This window comes from Martes martes, assembly GCF_963455335.1.
Source record: "Martes martes genome assembly, chromosome: 13".
NCBI classification, from domain to species: domain Eukaryota; kingdom Metazoa; phylum Chordata; class Mammalia; order Carnivora; family Mustelidae; genus Martes; species Martes martes.
In genome coordinates this window covers 79,059,908-79,076,173 of record NC_137901.1, presented here as the reverse complement: position 1 = coordinate 79,076,173, position 16,266 = coordinate 79,059,908, and the positions used below count along the sequence as shown (strand labels likewise).

Sequence of the window (16,266 nt, the reverse complement as noted above, 5' to 3'; positions counted from 1 at the left end):
ATGTCTGCAATGTTTGTGGTTTTCCGGAAAAAACCCTGTTTTTGCATGATTGAGAAGTAGGACAATTAACTGCTTTTTAAAATCTCAGAGTAAGGGAGGGCTGGGAAAAAGCAGATGTGCTCTCTCCCCTTTCATTTTTTCCATCAGTCTGATCCTTCTAGATCAAATCATTCTGTTCTTTCCAGTTCTACTCATGTCTTTCCTTTCTTTCTCTTTCTGTCTTGTCTGGTCTGTCTTTCTTTAAGGGAGGAAAGAAAGAAAACTAGGAAAAAAAAAAAGGTAGTTGAGTGAAATTTTTTCACTTACCAGTTCAAGAATATTTCCTAAATTGCACCATATCCAAGATCTGAACCGTGTGCTCTGGGTACATAAAAATGTTTACTCGGCCATGATTCTGTTCTCAACTTACTAACGCTCTACTAGGGGACTGTACTACATATTTATTGAAGTACTATATGCTCAGCTCACAGCTGAATCAATTTATTTTCTCTCCTGGGAATTTGGAATTGGGATTCAGAGACAGTTAATCTCTATGTGAGGCTGGAACTGAGGGGCATATAAAAACTACAAATGTGACAGCCATCCACTGCTAAAGGAGTAGGCTGAGGGTTAGAGAAGGCTGGGGTTCAGAACAAGGATGAAAAAGGGAGAAGACAGACATGCAGGGAGTATGCTGATGCCCACGTTCATAACCAGTTCTAAGCTCTCCTGTAGGTCCAGCTGTATTATTACTATTGGGTTTTGTGAAATACTCCTCTATTTCTATAGTAAATTCACTGGTTTGGGCTTAAACTAGCTCAGATAAATTTCAGTAACGTGTAAACAAAAGAACCTTAATTAACACAAGAAAATAAGTTGTAGATGTAAATTAAAAAAAAGAAAGAACAAGGTTGAAAGTGGTCAGTGCCATCAAAGAGGTAAAAATTCATGCTATTAGATTTCTGAAAAGGGTGGTATTACTACTAGTTAAGGTCAAGGAAAGGGGTGCCTGGGTGGCTCAGTCCATTAAGTGTGTGCCTTTAGTTCAGGTCATGATCTCGGGGTCCTGGGATCGAGCTCCATGTTAGACTGCCTGCTCAGTGGGGAGTCTGCTTCTTCCTTTCTCTCTTCCTCTTCCCCCAGCTCATGTTCTCTGTCTCTCTCTAATAAGTTAATAAAATCTTAAAAACAACAACAACAACAACAGAGGGTCAAGGAAAGAAGAAAGCTTGTGAGCTGGATTTGCAGTGCGTATAAGAGTGCCTCTCTTCTCTGATGACATCCACTATGGGAGAAAGTGCAAGTCATTTATTTTCAGAGACATATCAGTAACATTTGTATATTGGTATTGCTGAAAATATCTTGCATACTTAAGCCTTCTATCCATTTGAAGAGAAGTCCTTTAAACAGCACAACATCTGTTCCTGGAGCAAAGTCCTAACCATTCATTCATTTATTCAACAAATACTTGTTGCATACTTCCGACGTGTCAGGCACTGTTGTAGGCACTAGGGATAGAGCCATGAACAAGTACATCCCCTCACGGAGTTTATGTTCTAGTGGGGAAACATCCAAAGCATAAATGCAACTTACATTTGTTTTAAGGAGAAAAGATCATCTCCTAGAGCACCTCCCTCTCTTTTGCATTTTGCTTTCCCTTATTTTACTATTCCTCTACCTTGACCATTTAATGTCTTCCTTTAAAAGTCACTAACTGGCCCCTAGGTGGCACCAAAGGATGGCAAGGCCTTCTCAGAGCCTAAAGCTATTCTACACCAATGACCAAGAGAAAAAGCAAAGGAAAGCCTTTAAATAGGTAAAGGTCCTGTTCCTAGATCACTATGTCATTTTTAACCTTTGAGTACCAGGTCTCCCAATATTGGGCATTTATTCATTACCCATTTTCCTAAACTGAAAAGTCCAAAATGAGTCTGGGCTGCCCAGAGCTCTGACACTTAGGGGGAAAAAAATAAAAGACACAAAGCAAATAGCAGTTTCAAAAGAAATCAGAGACTTCCCTTTACGTCTAATGGGATGCTTCAGATGTTGTCCACAGAATAGTGGCATCAGAATTACCTGGGCTGCAAGTGATTGGCTGTAATAATAGGTCACCCAGCTACTTCTGATACATACTAAAGTGTGAGATTCAATAGAAAAATATTCAGGATGTGAGTCCATCGTGTTTGACGTTGGACAAATCTTTTAGTGTATGTGCTGCCAAAGCGAGCACTGGACAAATCTTATCATATACATTTTAGTTTTCTCAGGTGTAAAGAGAGGATAACAGCGGCCACACTGTGGACTGCTGTTCTTGTGAAGATGCAGCGAAAGGCCAGGAGACAACGCTTCTGAACGTATCAACATATCATATTATTGTTCTGTATTCAGAAGTGAAAATCTGCCATATTATATCTTAAACCTAGTTCTTTATAAATGATTAAAAAAGTGAGAGAAACATTTTTCTGTTAAAATTGTAAGTTGCTCCCTTTGCCTTTAATTCACACATCTGAGTTGCTGTGGTATAAGTTGATAAGCTGCCTATATTATTATTATTATTATTATTAGACTCCCTATGAGCCTATGACTGTGCCTACATAAAAATGTGTAATGTGCTTTCAGTTTTTTTTTTTTTTTAAAGATTTTATTTATTTATTTGACAGACAGAGATCACAAGTAGGCAGAGAGACAGGCAGAGAGAAGGGAGGAAGCAGGCTCCCTGCAGAACAGAGAGCCCGATGTGGGGCTCGATCCCAGGACCCTGGGATCATGACCTGAGCTGAAGGCAGAGGCTTTAACCCACTGAGCCACTCAGGCGCCCCGTGCTTTCAGTTTTTAAAAGTGATTTCTTATATCTCACTCGGTCCCACTTGCAGCCCTATGAGGTGGTCTCATTGTAAGGACTCACTCCTTTTCCATAGGACTATAAGATGTTTGGGAATTGAGAGACTAATCTAAGATCATACAACTTTTATAAAGCAGAACTGAGTCTAAAACTCAGGTTTTGGAGGGGGTTTCAACAGCTTCTATCAAATGAGGTCCCAACAAATGGTTTATATTTTCCTGTTTTATGTTTTTTTTGACCTATGACACAATATTCGGAAGAATCCCTCTGCTTGGGTGAGACACAGAGCATGGTTGCTCTGTCCACACAAAGGGCACAAGGTGCAGTGCACCTTCAATTCATGAGAGCTGAGCAAACACAAAAGCGCATGTAATAGACTACGTGATTTTGCGCATCAGCTCATCTCCTTGTCTATACACCCTGGAGGCAGCAGAATATGAGGGCCATGTGGGCTCCCTCTCCCTTAGCTCACATCACATGCTGTGCACACCTCCCCAAAGCTAAGAGGGAGCTTAGTTTTGAAACCTACATACTTTTCATGAACGTATGACCATACTTTATAGGACCCTACCTCCCACGTAAGATGTGAATCCAGGGTGTGTCCCAGGATAAACCCTTCCCAACCACGACCCAAGCGCTACTGACTTTAAAAGCAGTTGATCTGGGGCGCCTGGGTGGCTCAGTGGGTTAAGCCACTGCCTTCGGCTCGGGTCGTGATCTCAGGGTCCTGGGATCGAGCCCCGCATCGGGCTCTCTGCTCAGCAGGGAGCCTGCTTCCTCCTCTCTCTCTGCCTGCCTCTCTGCCTACTTGTGATCTCTCTCTGTCAAATAAATAAATAAAATCTTTAAAAAAAAAAAAAAAAAAAAGCAGTTGATCTCGTCAAGTAAAAAATTGTGTCCTCATGCCCAATGAGGTTGAGTAAGAACCAGAACTCAAACTTTTAAATGGAGATGTTGTTAGCCTATGACATTTAACGCTTTTTTAGTTTCAGTTCTTGGTTTCATAACTGGTTAGAAAATAGCCAGCGTCCGCGGGCAGTGATGGTAGAGGAAGAGGCTCAACCCAGTTTATGGTGAAGCCTTTTCAACATTTTCATTAACTAAAAGGATTGCTCATATTCAGTTTTGGCAAAGACACAGAAAAATAGGTGCTCTTTGTTGGTGGGAGTATAACCCCCTAGAGGGCAATTTGGCAATATCTGTTAAAAATTTACATGTATACACTGTGACCCCAAAATTTCCACTTCTGAGCATATATCCTTAAAATATTTGCATCTGTGTAAAAATATCTGCATACAAAGATGCTCTCTGTGGCACTGTTAGTAATACTGTAAAACATCAACAAAATAGCCACTGAGAAGTACTTCAGTAAATAAATAATTTTATAGCCACACTCCCCAAATTCACTGTTAATGGTTAAAAAGAACCAGACAGAGCTGTATGTCCTGGATGGTGAATGAGAAAAAAAGAAGAGTTACAAAACAGTACAGTGGACATTTTTGTAGGTTCGGTATCCATTTCCCCTTCTTTTGTTAACAGGCTCCTCTTTCTGCTTGAGAAACTCCTCCATCCTATCTGTAATCAGAGAGTACTGAGGAAAGGAGCAAGCACGTTGCCCAATCAAGGTCTCAGTCCCCTAGGAATTTGAATCTTTAGCAGAAATGATACAAAGATTAAACATGGTTGGAGGAAATACACCCGAACGGCAATGCTGTGAGGAATGCCCATTAGCTCTTGCTCTCTAGGTCACAGAACTTGCTTTTCCAGCTTGGGTCTTCATCATGTTCTCCAGCTTGGTTCTGCAGCTCTGTTATCTACCCATATCCTTCCAATAAATTCCTTTCCATTCTTGGGCAGCCAGTGTTTGCTGCTATGGCTTATAAATCAAATAAACCCACTGATACTATATAATCTTATTTTTGTAAAGTTAAAGTTCTACAGAAGCCGAATGTACGTATACATATATAGAAGGAAAAGGAAATCTGGATGCCAAATTAATGGTAGTCAGGGTAGAGACTGGGTGGAATGGGATTATCAAGAACTTCCACTACTCAACTATATATTTTTCCGTGTTTTTCTTTGTTTAAGGTTCTCATAAATAAGAAGAAAACCTTAGACTCATCAGGAAAATACCCATATAAGAGTTATTCTTCATTCAGTTGGTTAGAACCTGACACTAATGAAGTAAAAAATACAGTTTCTATCACTTCTGGGGAATAACTGTCTTCTACAGCTTTTATTGGCATTAATTGTTTCCTTAGTTTTAGTCTTCTTCCAAATATGTGCTATCAGAATAACAATAATAATTGCCAGATGAAAAGAATCCCAAGTATCTTATTTCTAAATGGCTTTGGACTTTTTCATTTGGACTTTTTTTTGCCTTCTAACAAATGACAACATGTCTAGTACAGAATTAATCAGTTTCTTACCGACACCTCTCTCTAAGCTTCTGTTTCTGACTAAATCTACATGTAACCAAGTCTCGAACACCAGAAATAACTTTGATTCTACCCTCGTCTTTTCTCTCATAGTCGACGGTATGCCAAGTCCTGTTTATTTTGTATTCAAAATATGTTGCCAATTTGCCTCTGACAGCTGTCACCACCATCTTTGTCTATATCCTATTTCCTACCACCTGATTACTTTGCTTCTAGTTTCTTCCCCCAACCCAATGTTTCGCAACCCCCCTATTTATTTATTTATGTCATTCATTCATTCATTCATTATCCTCAGGAGCCTTTCTAGATTTCCCTCTCCCCTGGTCAACCCCATCCATGAAATATGAATACCACAGATACACTGTATATCCATTTAAGTACTCTGGACCTTGAGGGGGCCTGAGCCTCTGTAATATATAACACCCCTCCCCTGCAAGAACCCATTTTGATTCCCCTGGGGGCAGTATTGTCCCCACTAAGGATGCAAGCTTAAATCAGTCTGTGCATCACCACCAACCAAACTGGGCTAATCTCTCTAAAGTAAAATTTTAGCCAAATCACTCATTACCTGCCTCAAAAATAAATGTTCAGCAGTCTATCTCTCTTCCAATGAGATGAGACAACACAGACCTGGCTCACTACATATGTTTGATAAATTTTAGTTTGCTCCATTCCTTCTCCTTTACAGTTGAAAACTGCTCTCCCAAGAGCTTATACTGTACCAATGCACATTCCCATTAAATGTGTCTTTAGTGCTTGTTTCCCTCATGCAGGCTAACACTGGTTTTTTGCAAACTCCGATATTTTTATCAACGTGCTAGTTCATTTATGAGGGTTTCTCTGATTATTCCAGGTCACAATGTTTTCCTACTGAACTCTGTATCTGCAACTGAGTCACATTCTGTGCTCCTCATCTCCGTGAATAATGTCTTATTCATCCAATTTCCCAAATTAGAAACTTTGAAGTCATTTTGGACTCCTCTCTCTTCTGAAATTCTGATGCCATTTGTTTGGAATTACTGTCAGTTCTGCTTCAGATCTAATCTCTCCCCACTGCCTCTTCCAGGCCGAACTAGAGAAAGAATGTCCTCGCTGACCTCACTGTATTTTGCTTCTTGCTGCTGTAGCCTACCTTCGCACTGTTGCACTACTTCTTTTTTTTTTTTTTTTTTTTTTTAGGATTTTATCCATTTATCTGATAGACAGAGATCACAAGTAGGCAGAGAAGGAGGCAGAGAGAGAGGAGGAAGCAGGCTCCCCGCCGAGCAGAGAGCCCGATGTGGGGCTTGATCCCAGGATCCCGAGACCACAACCTGAGCCAAAGGCAGAGGCTTTAACCCACTGAGCCACCCAGGCGCCCCATGCACTACTTCTTTTAAAGAAAACTCTCTTCGACCCCCTGCCTAAAATCCTCCAACGGCCATTGTAACTGCCTTCAGGCTAAAATTGAAATAACATGGCTTAACAAAAAAGGTCCACGTTCTGCTTCTAATTACCCTTTTTTTGACATTCGACTTTGTACACAAACCCCAAACACTCAACTTCTCATGAGTCACTGAGTCCTCCCAGCTCTTTCATGACTGTATGCCCAAGACAGTTTATTTATGTCTATGGTACCTGAGATGTTATACTGTAACTAGTCTGTTACATGTCTGTTTCTCCTCTTAGACTTAGGGCTGCTCGAAGGCGGGGAACTATAGCTCCTCCCTAAACCTGGCATTTCCAGCATAGTGCCTGGCACTAAGGGGGCATCATTCTATTACTTAGTATTTCATGTGGAGCCACAAAAACCCAAGTGTCTGACAAGCAGGCTGAAAACAGAAATTCTCTGTTCTACATCTTTTGATCCTCCACTGCATAATAAAGCTTATAATAGGTGCTCAATAAAAGTCCATTACATTTATTTGGAAAATGTTGATTCCTTATTCTGTAAATGGGCTTTCTCCTTCTTCTCAGCGGTAAATACGTTTCCCAACTACTTTTGTATACCTACTTTATGTCAGGCACTGCACTAGAGACCATAAGGGTTAAGGCTGTAAGAATGAACAGAACAGCCATGATCCTCGCAAAGCTGCTTGTCCCGTGAGTCAGTGGTGATAGTCATGGCCATAATAAATACCTCCCGGATGTTCTGCTGCTCCACCTCATGCCGCTTGATCATTATTTTCCGCTTGAAGAAACGACAGTTTTTGTCGTAGTACAGTCTCTGCTGGGTGAGAAGGTGGGCTTCCTCTTCAGCCTGCGTGTGCTGCAAGTTCTCTTTATGCTTGGATATCCGCTCTTGCTTTTCTTTCTTGGGTGTGCTATGGTCCTCGTTCATCTCCTTCACAAAAACAAAACAAAACAAAAACAACATGCTGGTCTCATCAAGTAAAAGGAACTAACCGTTTATTGCAATGGTAGATTAAATTATCTGGAGAGCAACTAAGAAGGTGAAGACAAAGACTTGTGCTGCATATCCCTTCCCCTCAACTCTTATTGTTGATTATCTGACAATAAGAGTAGTAAGGGATAGGGAGGCTTGTTAGTTTCCACTCTCTGGCTTCTCCCTTTAGGAAATAATTGGTTCACGCATTCAATCAACACATGCATACAGAGTTCTTATCATGGGACAGGCTCTGTGCAAGGCACAAGGATACAATGGTGAGCAAAAGAACATGATGACCACCATCATGGGGCTTCACAGTTTAGGAGCAGTAATTAATCAAAGAACCTCAGAAATGAACTGAAAATTACTGTGATAGCTGCTGTGAAGGTGAAGTATGTGGTTCTACAAGGATGTTTAAAAGAACATATTCGATCTTGGTAACAACTGAACTGAAATTGGAAAAACCTGTAGGAGCTAACCAGTGAGAAAGGGGAGGGGAGAATACTCTGGTAGAGGACACAGCGTATGCTAAACACTTTAGGTGGGTTAACTGAAACATGGTGTGAGCGAGGAATGGAGAACAGGCCAGGGTGGCGGTGCCATGTGACAGGAGATGAGGCGGGACCATCCGAGGCTTTACAGGCCACGTTAAGGACACTGATCTACAGCACAGGAGATAAGGATTTTATATATGTGGGGGACGCACAATGAGATGCATCTCAAAAAGAGTCATCTTTTTGCCTCTTGACTTGCCTCATGACTCTTGTTGCCTCATGGAAAACAGAGTGAAGGAGACAAGACCGGGAGAAGTGGACAGATTTCACAGACAGGAGGTAACTGCAAACGTCACTAGTTTGAACTTCAGGAAACAATACTTTATTTGCTATTAGAGGGTAAATGAACTACCTTTATTTCCTAAAGGACAAAATTCAAAATTATTCCAGGTTATATGGGTAAAGAGAAGAAGGCAGAGACTCAGAACACTTAAGAGGGTGTTACTTTACTTTATGGAGAAAGTAAGAAAACCATTTTTAGAGAATGCACAGCGCACTCTTTTTTGTTCATACTGACAAGCTTGACCTATAATATTCAGTTAACTACTCAGTGAAAACCTCCTTTAAATGCTAATACCTATCTTACTTGATGTTTTGTGATGTGGACATCACACACTATTCAGATTATTTGGGCACTTGGCCAAGAAGTCCTTGTGCATCAACTTTCAACCTTCCTGTTCCAGTGAAGTCTTCAGTGAAACATCAGAATCAACAAGAGAGAAAGCTGTTTCGAGCCTGGGGTTAGCTGGGATCACAACAGGAAGGCTGGGTGACTCATCTCTTAACGCCATGACTTCACTACTAGGCTTGGCATTAACCACTACATCGCACACCCAAGTTCAAATGTGACCGTATAAACTCACCCCAAAATCACGGATAAATTATTTCTGGACTATCCATCATCCTGTATTGCCCACATCCCTGTTGTCTATCAAACAGTGCGGATAATGGAGATGTTTTGTTACCCCAAGTGCAATATCTTTAATATATCAGTATCTAAGTATACACACCACCTTAAATAGTCAGAAATAAGCTTTTCTTTGTAAGAAGTAGTATTGGCTTGGCACAGAAAGGCTTACTGAGGCTATCTCGAACTGAGTTTAGGCTTGTTTTTCCTCATAAACATGTTGAAAGACTTGTTAAGTTTAGGCCTGTGGGTTCCTGCACTCATAAATCTGAGTACCCAAAATGCCTGAGGACTGAGTAGGGATTCTCTAATGCTGTCCTGTGAGAGAATCTTCTACAGGTTGAGTTCATGCAATCTCCAAATACCTGGGTGTTAGAAAAGGTCAGAATGGTGGCTGCAGTCACAAAGTGTGGCCTACAGAGCATGAATAAACACAAGGAGTTAGAAATAAAAATGTAAGTGCAATTGAGAACATTTCAAAATTTCTCATGGAAAAAAATCAATGTTATTTGTGATCCAGCAATATATTTCTATTATTATAATAATTAGGCCCCAGCAATAACTCAGAGAAAATGGATAGATCATGAACCTTCTTATTTGGGCCATTTCTCCCTACAGCCTGGTTTTCTAGATCTTAGTGTCAGAGATTTTTCCCGTGTAGGCAGTGTGGATTAAATACAAATTTCTGTCAGTTCCCACAATCACCAGTGGCTCATCTGGGCAGGACTAAAAGTCCTGAGGCCCACCCCAACCCACTTGCTTTCACTTCCTAATTACAAAAGAATTAGAGAGGAACCTTGATAAGTTCCATATTGTTAACTTAGAATATGAGCTCAAATAAATGATTTCACATACTGAAACCATGCCCCATATTGAATTTTATTAAACCTTAATACACCAGTAGTCTAGAAATGAGAAATCCTAAGTCTTATAAGGACCAAAGTCTAGGGAACTGCAGGCAATTCACCTATTAGCACTGGTGGGAGAAGTGAAGAAACTGGAGCTTTTAGATCAAACTGCAGTTCATTAGGAAGACTCTCCAAGTCTACTACTGGCCTTCAACCAAACTTTTAAGAAGTGATCATTCATTTATCAGAGATTTACATGTACCAGGCACAGGGATACAGTTATAGGCAGAAAAAAAAAAAAAAAAAGACATGTTCCCTGCTCTTATTACTTACTGGCCAGTGGGGTAACTCACTCAAAATAACTAAAAAAGAAGGGGGGCATAATTGAAAACTAGTGTTATGAAACCAGAGGCACCTGTCTTGGTTAAGGAAGTCAGGAGAGGTCTCCCTTGGGAAATGATTTTTTTTTTTTTTTTAAGATTTCATTTATTTATTTGACAGAGAGAGAGAGATCACAAGCAGGCAGAGAGGCAGATGGGGGGGGGCGGGGTGGAGCAGGCTCCCTGCTGAGCAGAGAGCCCAATCCGGGGCTCGATTCCAGCACCCTGGGATCATGACCTGAGCCGAAGGCGGAGGCTTAACCCACTGAGCCACCCAGGGGCCCTGATTTTTTTTTTTTTTTAAGATTTTATTTATTAATCTGACAGAGATCACAAGAAGGCAGAGAGGCAGGCAGAGAGAGAGAGGAAGGGAAGCAGGCTCCCCGCTGAGCAGAGAACCTGATGCAGGGGCTCAATCCCAGGACCCTGGGATCATGACCTGAGCTGAAGGCAGAGGCTTTAACCCACTGAGCCACCCAGGTGCCCTAGGAAATGATGTTTAAGTTAAGGTTTTTTTTTTTTTTGTTTTTTTGTTTGTTTGTTTGTTTTTTTAAGTAGGCTCCATGCCCAGTGTAGGGCTTGAACTCATGACCCTGAGATCAAGAGTCTTATGCTCTACCGATTGAGCCAGCCAGGCGGCCCAAGTTAAGGTTTTAGTAAACAACTGTAAGTCTTACAAGGAGAAGGAGTAACAATTAACAGCAGAGGGAGAGACTGGGGGTCGGGGGGTCGGGGTGGGGAGAGCATCCTGGTGGAAAAAAAAGTATGAAGAAATAGTCTTCTCCAAAGGCTTTGGAGAAAAGTGGAATTTGATACATTGAGGAACCAAAAGGTGACCACTGTGGCAGGAGCAGCAAACAGTCAGGGGTGTAAGCAGGTGAGGTGAGATGGAAGGAGAGGCTGAGAGTAGACTACTAGTATTTTGATCCTTCCTAAGAGCAACGGGAAGCCAATGAATGCTAAAATCATGAGGTGATATGATGAGACTCACGTCTGTTTGTTTTTAAAGATTTATTTTTGAGAGAGAGAGAGAGAGCAAGCTCAGGGAGAGGGTCAGTAGTGGGAGACTGAGAGACTCCTCATGCAGACTCCCTGCTGAGCCCGGAGCCTGACACGGGGCTCGATCCCAGGACCCTGAGATCATGACCCAAGCTGAAACCAAGAGCTGGATGCCCAACTGACTGAGCCACCCAGATGCCCTGAGACTTCTGGTTTGAAAAGATCACTCTGGCTGAAGTGGCTGGAGAATAAACTGGAAGTAGGCAAGAATGGTTTAGAGTTAAATCAATGATTCTTAAAATCTGATGCCCGAGCATCACTTGGGAACTTGTTAGAAATGCACATTTCAAATTCCACCCAGACCCACTGAATCAGAAAATCAGAAAATCTAACTCTGGTGAGTTAGGAATCCATTTTAATAAGCACTTCAGGTGATATAAAGTTTGGGCATCAATGGTTTAGACTATTGATTACAATGTAAGATTAATCAATTTTAAGTTCCAATCTCTTTTTTTAAAGATTTTATTTTTAAGTAATCTCTACACCCAACATAGGGCTCAAACTTATAACCCAAGATCAAAAAATCACATGCTCCACCAACTGAGCTAGCCAGGCACCCCTTCAGTTCTAAACATTCGAATGGCAACTTAGTGATGACAAATACTGGTACTCTTACCTCTTTTATTTTTTCCTTACAAATCTTATACTGCTTCTTCTGACTTTCTAAGAAAGTTGTCAAATCTTTCTTCTGCTGGGCCAAGATCTGTTGCTGGAACTTCTTCTCATCTGCTGCAGCTACCTTTGCCTAATAAAATGACATACAATCTAGGATAAATTGTTCTCCACATAGAATTCAGCTGTCTATATCCTCCAATGCATGAAAAGAGTCCGTAAGTGCTGAATAACGTAGTGTTTTTTGAACAAATAATTAATAAAAAACAAAATAAGCAAATACCTGTTCTGATTCTCTTGTATCTTAAAAAAATTTTGAAATTTTTACCATTGCAAAATACATTCCCAATCATGGGGAAAATATGAAGGCAAACCTCAACATGTTTTATTGAGCACACAAAAAATACAAGGAATGGAAAGTGAACTAAGGATCATAATAAAAGATTTTTTTTATATTGTTGGTGGCTCACAGATTAAATTATAAAAATGGATAAGTAACCAGGGCTGGCCACTTTTATTCCCAGAATCTCACTCTAATTGGTTAATAACATTTTGTTTTCTTAGGCACCTGCTACAATCGACAACAGTCATACACTAGGACATTTTGGGAGCTCCCAGATGGATAGAACACAGACCAAATAAAAGATAACCCAATAAGCACTGGCTCCTGAAAGTGACCAAATCGAAGTTTCTGGGGACCATTAGATGCAGCACGTATGTAAGATGAGGCGCTTCGGAGATAGGGAGGGAATTATGCGTCATGGTTCTCTTTATGTATCTTTACACCTTTAGCTTCCATTATCAATACTTTTTCCATTATGAACAATTCTCTCTACATGTTTACCAAATCGAATCCCCAAGAAAGAATCTGACTGGTTTATTTAATCAGGATCATCCCCGTTTGGGCAGAAGTTTTCATGCCAGGCTGCCTCACAGCTTGATGGCTGTTGGGGGAAAGCTTCCTCTGCAGTTCTGATGTTCCTTTCCACGTGGAGAGAGAGCTTAATTACTGAAACACCCCTGGCACTCTGTCCCCAGTCACTCCATCCTTAGGGAGCACATGTTCACCCCTGCTTTCCCACACTATGTAAATCTGACGGGGGTGTGGCAAGGAAGGCGACTGGTTTAGCACTGCCAGAGCTCAGATAGGCAAGTCTGTTCAGTTTTGTACAGTATTATTAGCGTATTTCCCTTCAGACACGAATTACTTCTCCCATCTAATACTTATCAGTAATAAAGGTAATATTTTGACTCACTGTCTGCCTTAGTCTCTCCTCTGTTTGGAGCCTAGATGGGGAAGAGAGATGTCTCCTAGAAGACTCAAGCAACAGCCAGATTAATTACTCACTGCCGCTGGTCAGGTGCCCATTCCTAGTCCAATCAGTGTAGGCGGGCACTATCACCACTGACAGGGACTATTTGTAGAGCAGTTTTCTTTTGAAGAGGACTGTGGGTGTGGCAGGCATGGTAACAGGTCTAAACTGTGCAAGTTTCCACAGGATAGAAGCATCTTGTTTCTCTTTATTTGAACCCAGACCCCCTCAAGGGACTGGCTCTCAGAATATATTTGAATAGACAAGAATATACACCTGCAGTAACTATTTTAACTTTTAATCGCAATTTTGAGTAGCCCCAGAAAACCTAACCCCTCTCAACTACCACCAATGCAACATTGTTCCTCTGTCACCAAAAAGCACACCACTCCTGTCTGTTGCTCACATGATGCCACGGACTGAAACAGGCCTGGCTTGGTTACAGCACAAAGGCATGTGTGTGCACACCGACCTCCTTCTCTATGATAGCCACTTGCTTCTTGGCCAGCTTCTCCAGCTCGATGGACGAGTTGTTGGCATGCGTCTCCACCTCCTTCTGTAGCTTGAGGCGGTGCTCGTCCATCTCAGCCTTCAGCTTGTTCTCCAGGGCGATCAGCTGCTTCTGGTGCTGGCGCCGCATCCGCTTATAACCTGACATCTGTTCCCGCAACTCGTTCTCCTGCTCATGCTCATGGATCTGTCGTGTAACCTGATTGGGGTGGGGGAACAGAACTCAGGTAACCAGATTCACAGAAGACAAACTTCCAGGGAAAGTAGAGAAGCCCTCTGGCATAATTCTATCTATCACTGCCACCATCAATCTACCTACTATGTGCTGAATGCTCACCGGTACCAGGCACTGTGCTGGGTGCTCTTTATATTTATTCTTTAGCTCTAGTCCTAAACTTGTTTGGACTCATTCACTCAATCATTTTACTCCTTAATGAGGTATGTGTTACCACCCCCATTTTATAGATGAAGCAACTGAGACTTGAGGGAATTAATTTATTCATTCAGCCAAATTATATTCACTTATTTTTGACATATCGTTGTATTTATGATCACGGTCACATAGTTAATAAGGGGTAGAGCTGGGATTCAGACCCATTTCTGTCTGGTTCCGGAGCCATGCTGTCTCCACTATACCGGGATTTCTCAACATCAACACTATTGAAAATGAGCCAGAAGATTCTTTGTTTTGGAGGGCCGTCCTTCAGTGCAGGATGTTTAGCAGCATCACTGGCCTACCCACTAGATGCCAGTACACCTCCCAAGTCAAGACAATCAAAAATGTCTGTAGACATTGGCAAATGTCCCTTAGGGGGCAAATTCCCTCTGGTTGAGAACCACTGCATTATATCATACTGCTTGTTTGTTTTTAAAGATCATGTCTCTAACAGTCACAGGGATTCTGAGTATCTTCCCAAAGTTGTTTGAACAAGATTTATTTCTGATTCTTAATATGAAGTGGGGTGGGGGCAGTGAGGAGTGAAAGGAGGGAGGGAGGGAGGGAGGGAGAGAGAGAACTCTCTTCTTTCAACTCCTCTCTCTCCCACCTCCCCTTCCCCACAGAAGAGATGTTAGCAAATTATGATACATTTACTTGCTCTCCTCAAGAAGAGAAAGTATTTCTGTGATTTTCAGATGGCTACTTAGTAGTTTTTCCTTAACCCATCCTCAGGTGACTATCCAACAAACTCAAGATTATAAATATAATTTTTGGCACCTCTTGTTTCTTTCTATTAAACCTTTTCTGATTTTCCACTCCTTCCTTCAGGTTATCATCCCTCTTTATTTTCCTGTTAGATTCTCTGCTCATTTCATTCTCATCTTTCCTATTTTAGAAAAAAAAATCAATTATAAAGTTGTAACTTCAGCTTTGTCTTTCACTAAGTAATTTAGTCACTGCTATCTACTATAAGCCAATTCTCCCCAACGTCACCCTCAAACAAGTTTTACTAGAAATTTTCATGCTGCTATTAATGCTCTTTACTATTTTCAGTTTATGGGTCAAAGTGCATTTTGTACAAAGAACAGTTTGTTTCTTTGCTCCTTTTAGAAGGTGTCCCTGCATACCAGACTGAGTCCTTACTATCAAGAGAGTGCTATTCTGTAACTGGATAGTATTATCAAAGTACACCATTAAACATTAGCCGAACTTTGAAACCTTTCCAGCTGAAACTAACACTAGGTTTCATATTCATTTCTCTTTTCTAAAGGACAATCCTCTTTAAAGTATGAAGAATAAGAGCAGAAGATATTTCAAGACCAAAAAAAAAAAAAAAAGGACAGTATCACCAAAGGGGCACCTAACACTCTAAAGGAAATCTATTTTGTCATCACAATATCATGTTTCTTTTTAATGGGCTTATTTCATGATAAAAGGAAAGAAAGAAGGCATTTGAAATATGTATATATATTTCACTTCCTCATGCTTGTGCTTTCCTGAAGTTCAACTACAGGGGAAAACAATTCCAATCAATAGAAAGGATACCATTTAGCCCTTTCTGAATTCAGTTTTTTTCATACAAATATGGCAGTAAAATGTCCATTCCAGGGTAAGGTATTTGAGATATGTTTTACCTCTAAACTTATTTTTTCTTATGTTAGTATTCCTTTTTTTTTTTTTTTTTTAGATTTTATTTATTTATTTGACAGACAGAGAGGCAGGCAGAGAGAGAGAGAGGAGGAGGCAGGCTCCCTGCTGAGCACAGAGCCCAGTGCAGGGCTCGATCCCAGGACCCTGATATGACCTGAGCTAAAGGCAGAGGCTTAACCCACTGAGCCACCCAGGTACCACTCCCCCCCCCCTTTTTTTTTTTTTTAAGATTTTATTTGTTAGTATTCCTTCTTTAATCAGATTCCCAAAGTTGAGAAATGGCACACCCTAAAGCTATCATGACACATTCAAAGCTTGCAAACAGAAGGTCTGACTAGCTTGTGGTCAAATAGTCTCAGGATGGCCA

The 16,266-nt window shown here is 41.1% G+C and overlaps 1 protein-coding gene across 3 annotated transcripts in view; it reads right to left on the bottom strand.

Moving 5' to 3' along the window:
• The window catches only part of TAOK3 (TAO kinase 3), a 186,983-nt gene that overhangs the window by 11,418 nt on the left and 159,299 nt on the right, over window positions 1–16,266 (bottom strand). For all 3 annotated transcript variants that reach the window (XM_080821199.1, XM_080821197.1, XM_080821198.1), the window contains 3 exons: window positions 13,773–14,009; window positions 11,992–12,120; window positions 7,379–7,582 (listed from right to left, as the gene is read on the bottom strand). In XM_080821199.1, coding sequence (XP_080677325.1) covers window positions 7,379–7,582; window positions 11,992–12,120; window positions 13,773–14,009 — 570 coding nt within the window. The remainder of the gene's footprint in view (window positions 1–7,378; window positions 7,583–11,991; window positions 12,121–13,772; window positions 14,010–16,266) is intronic.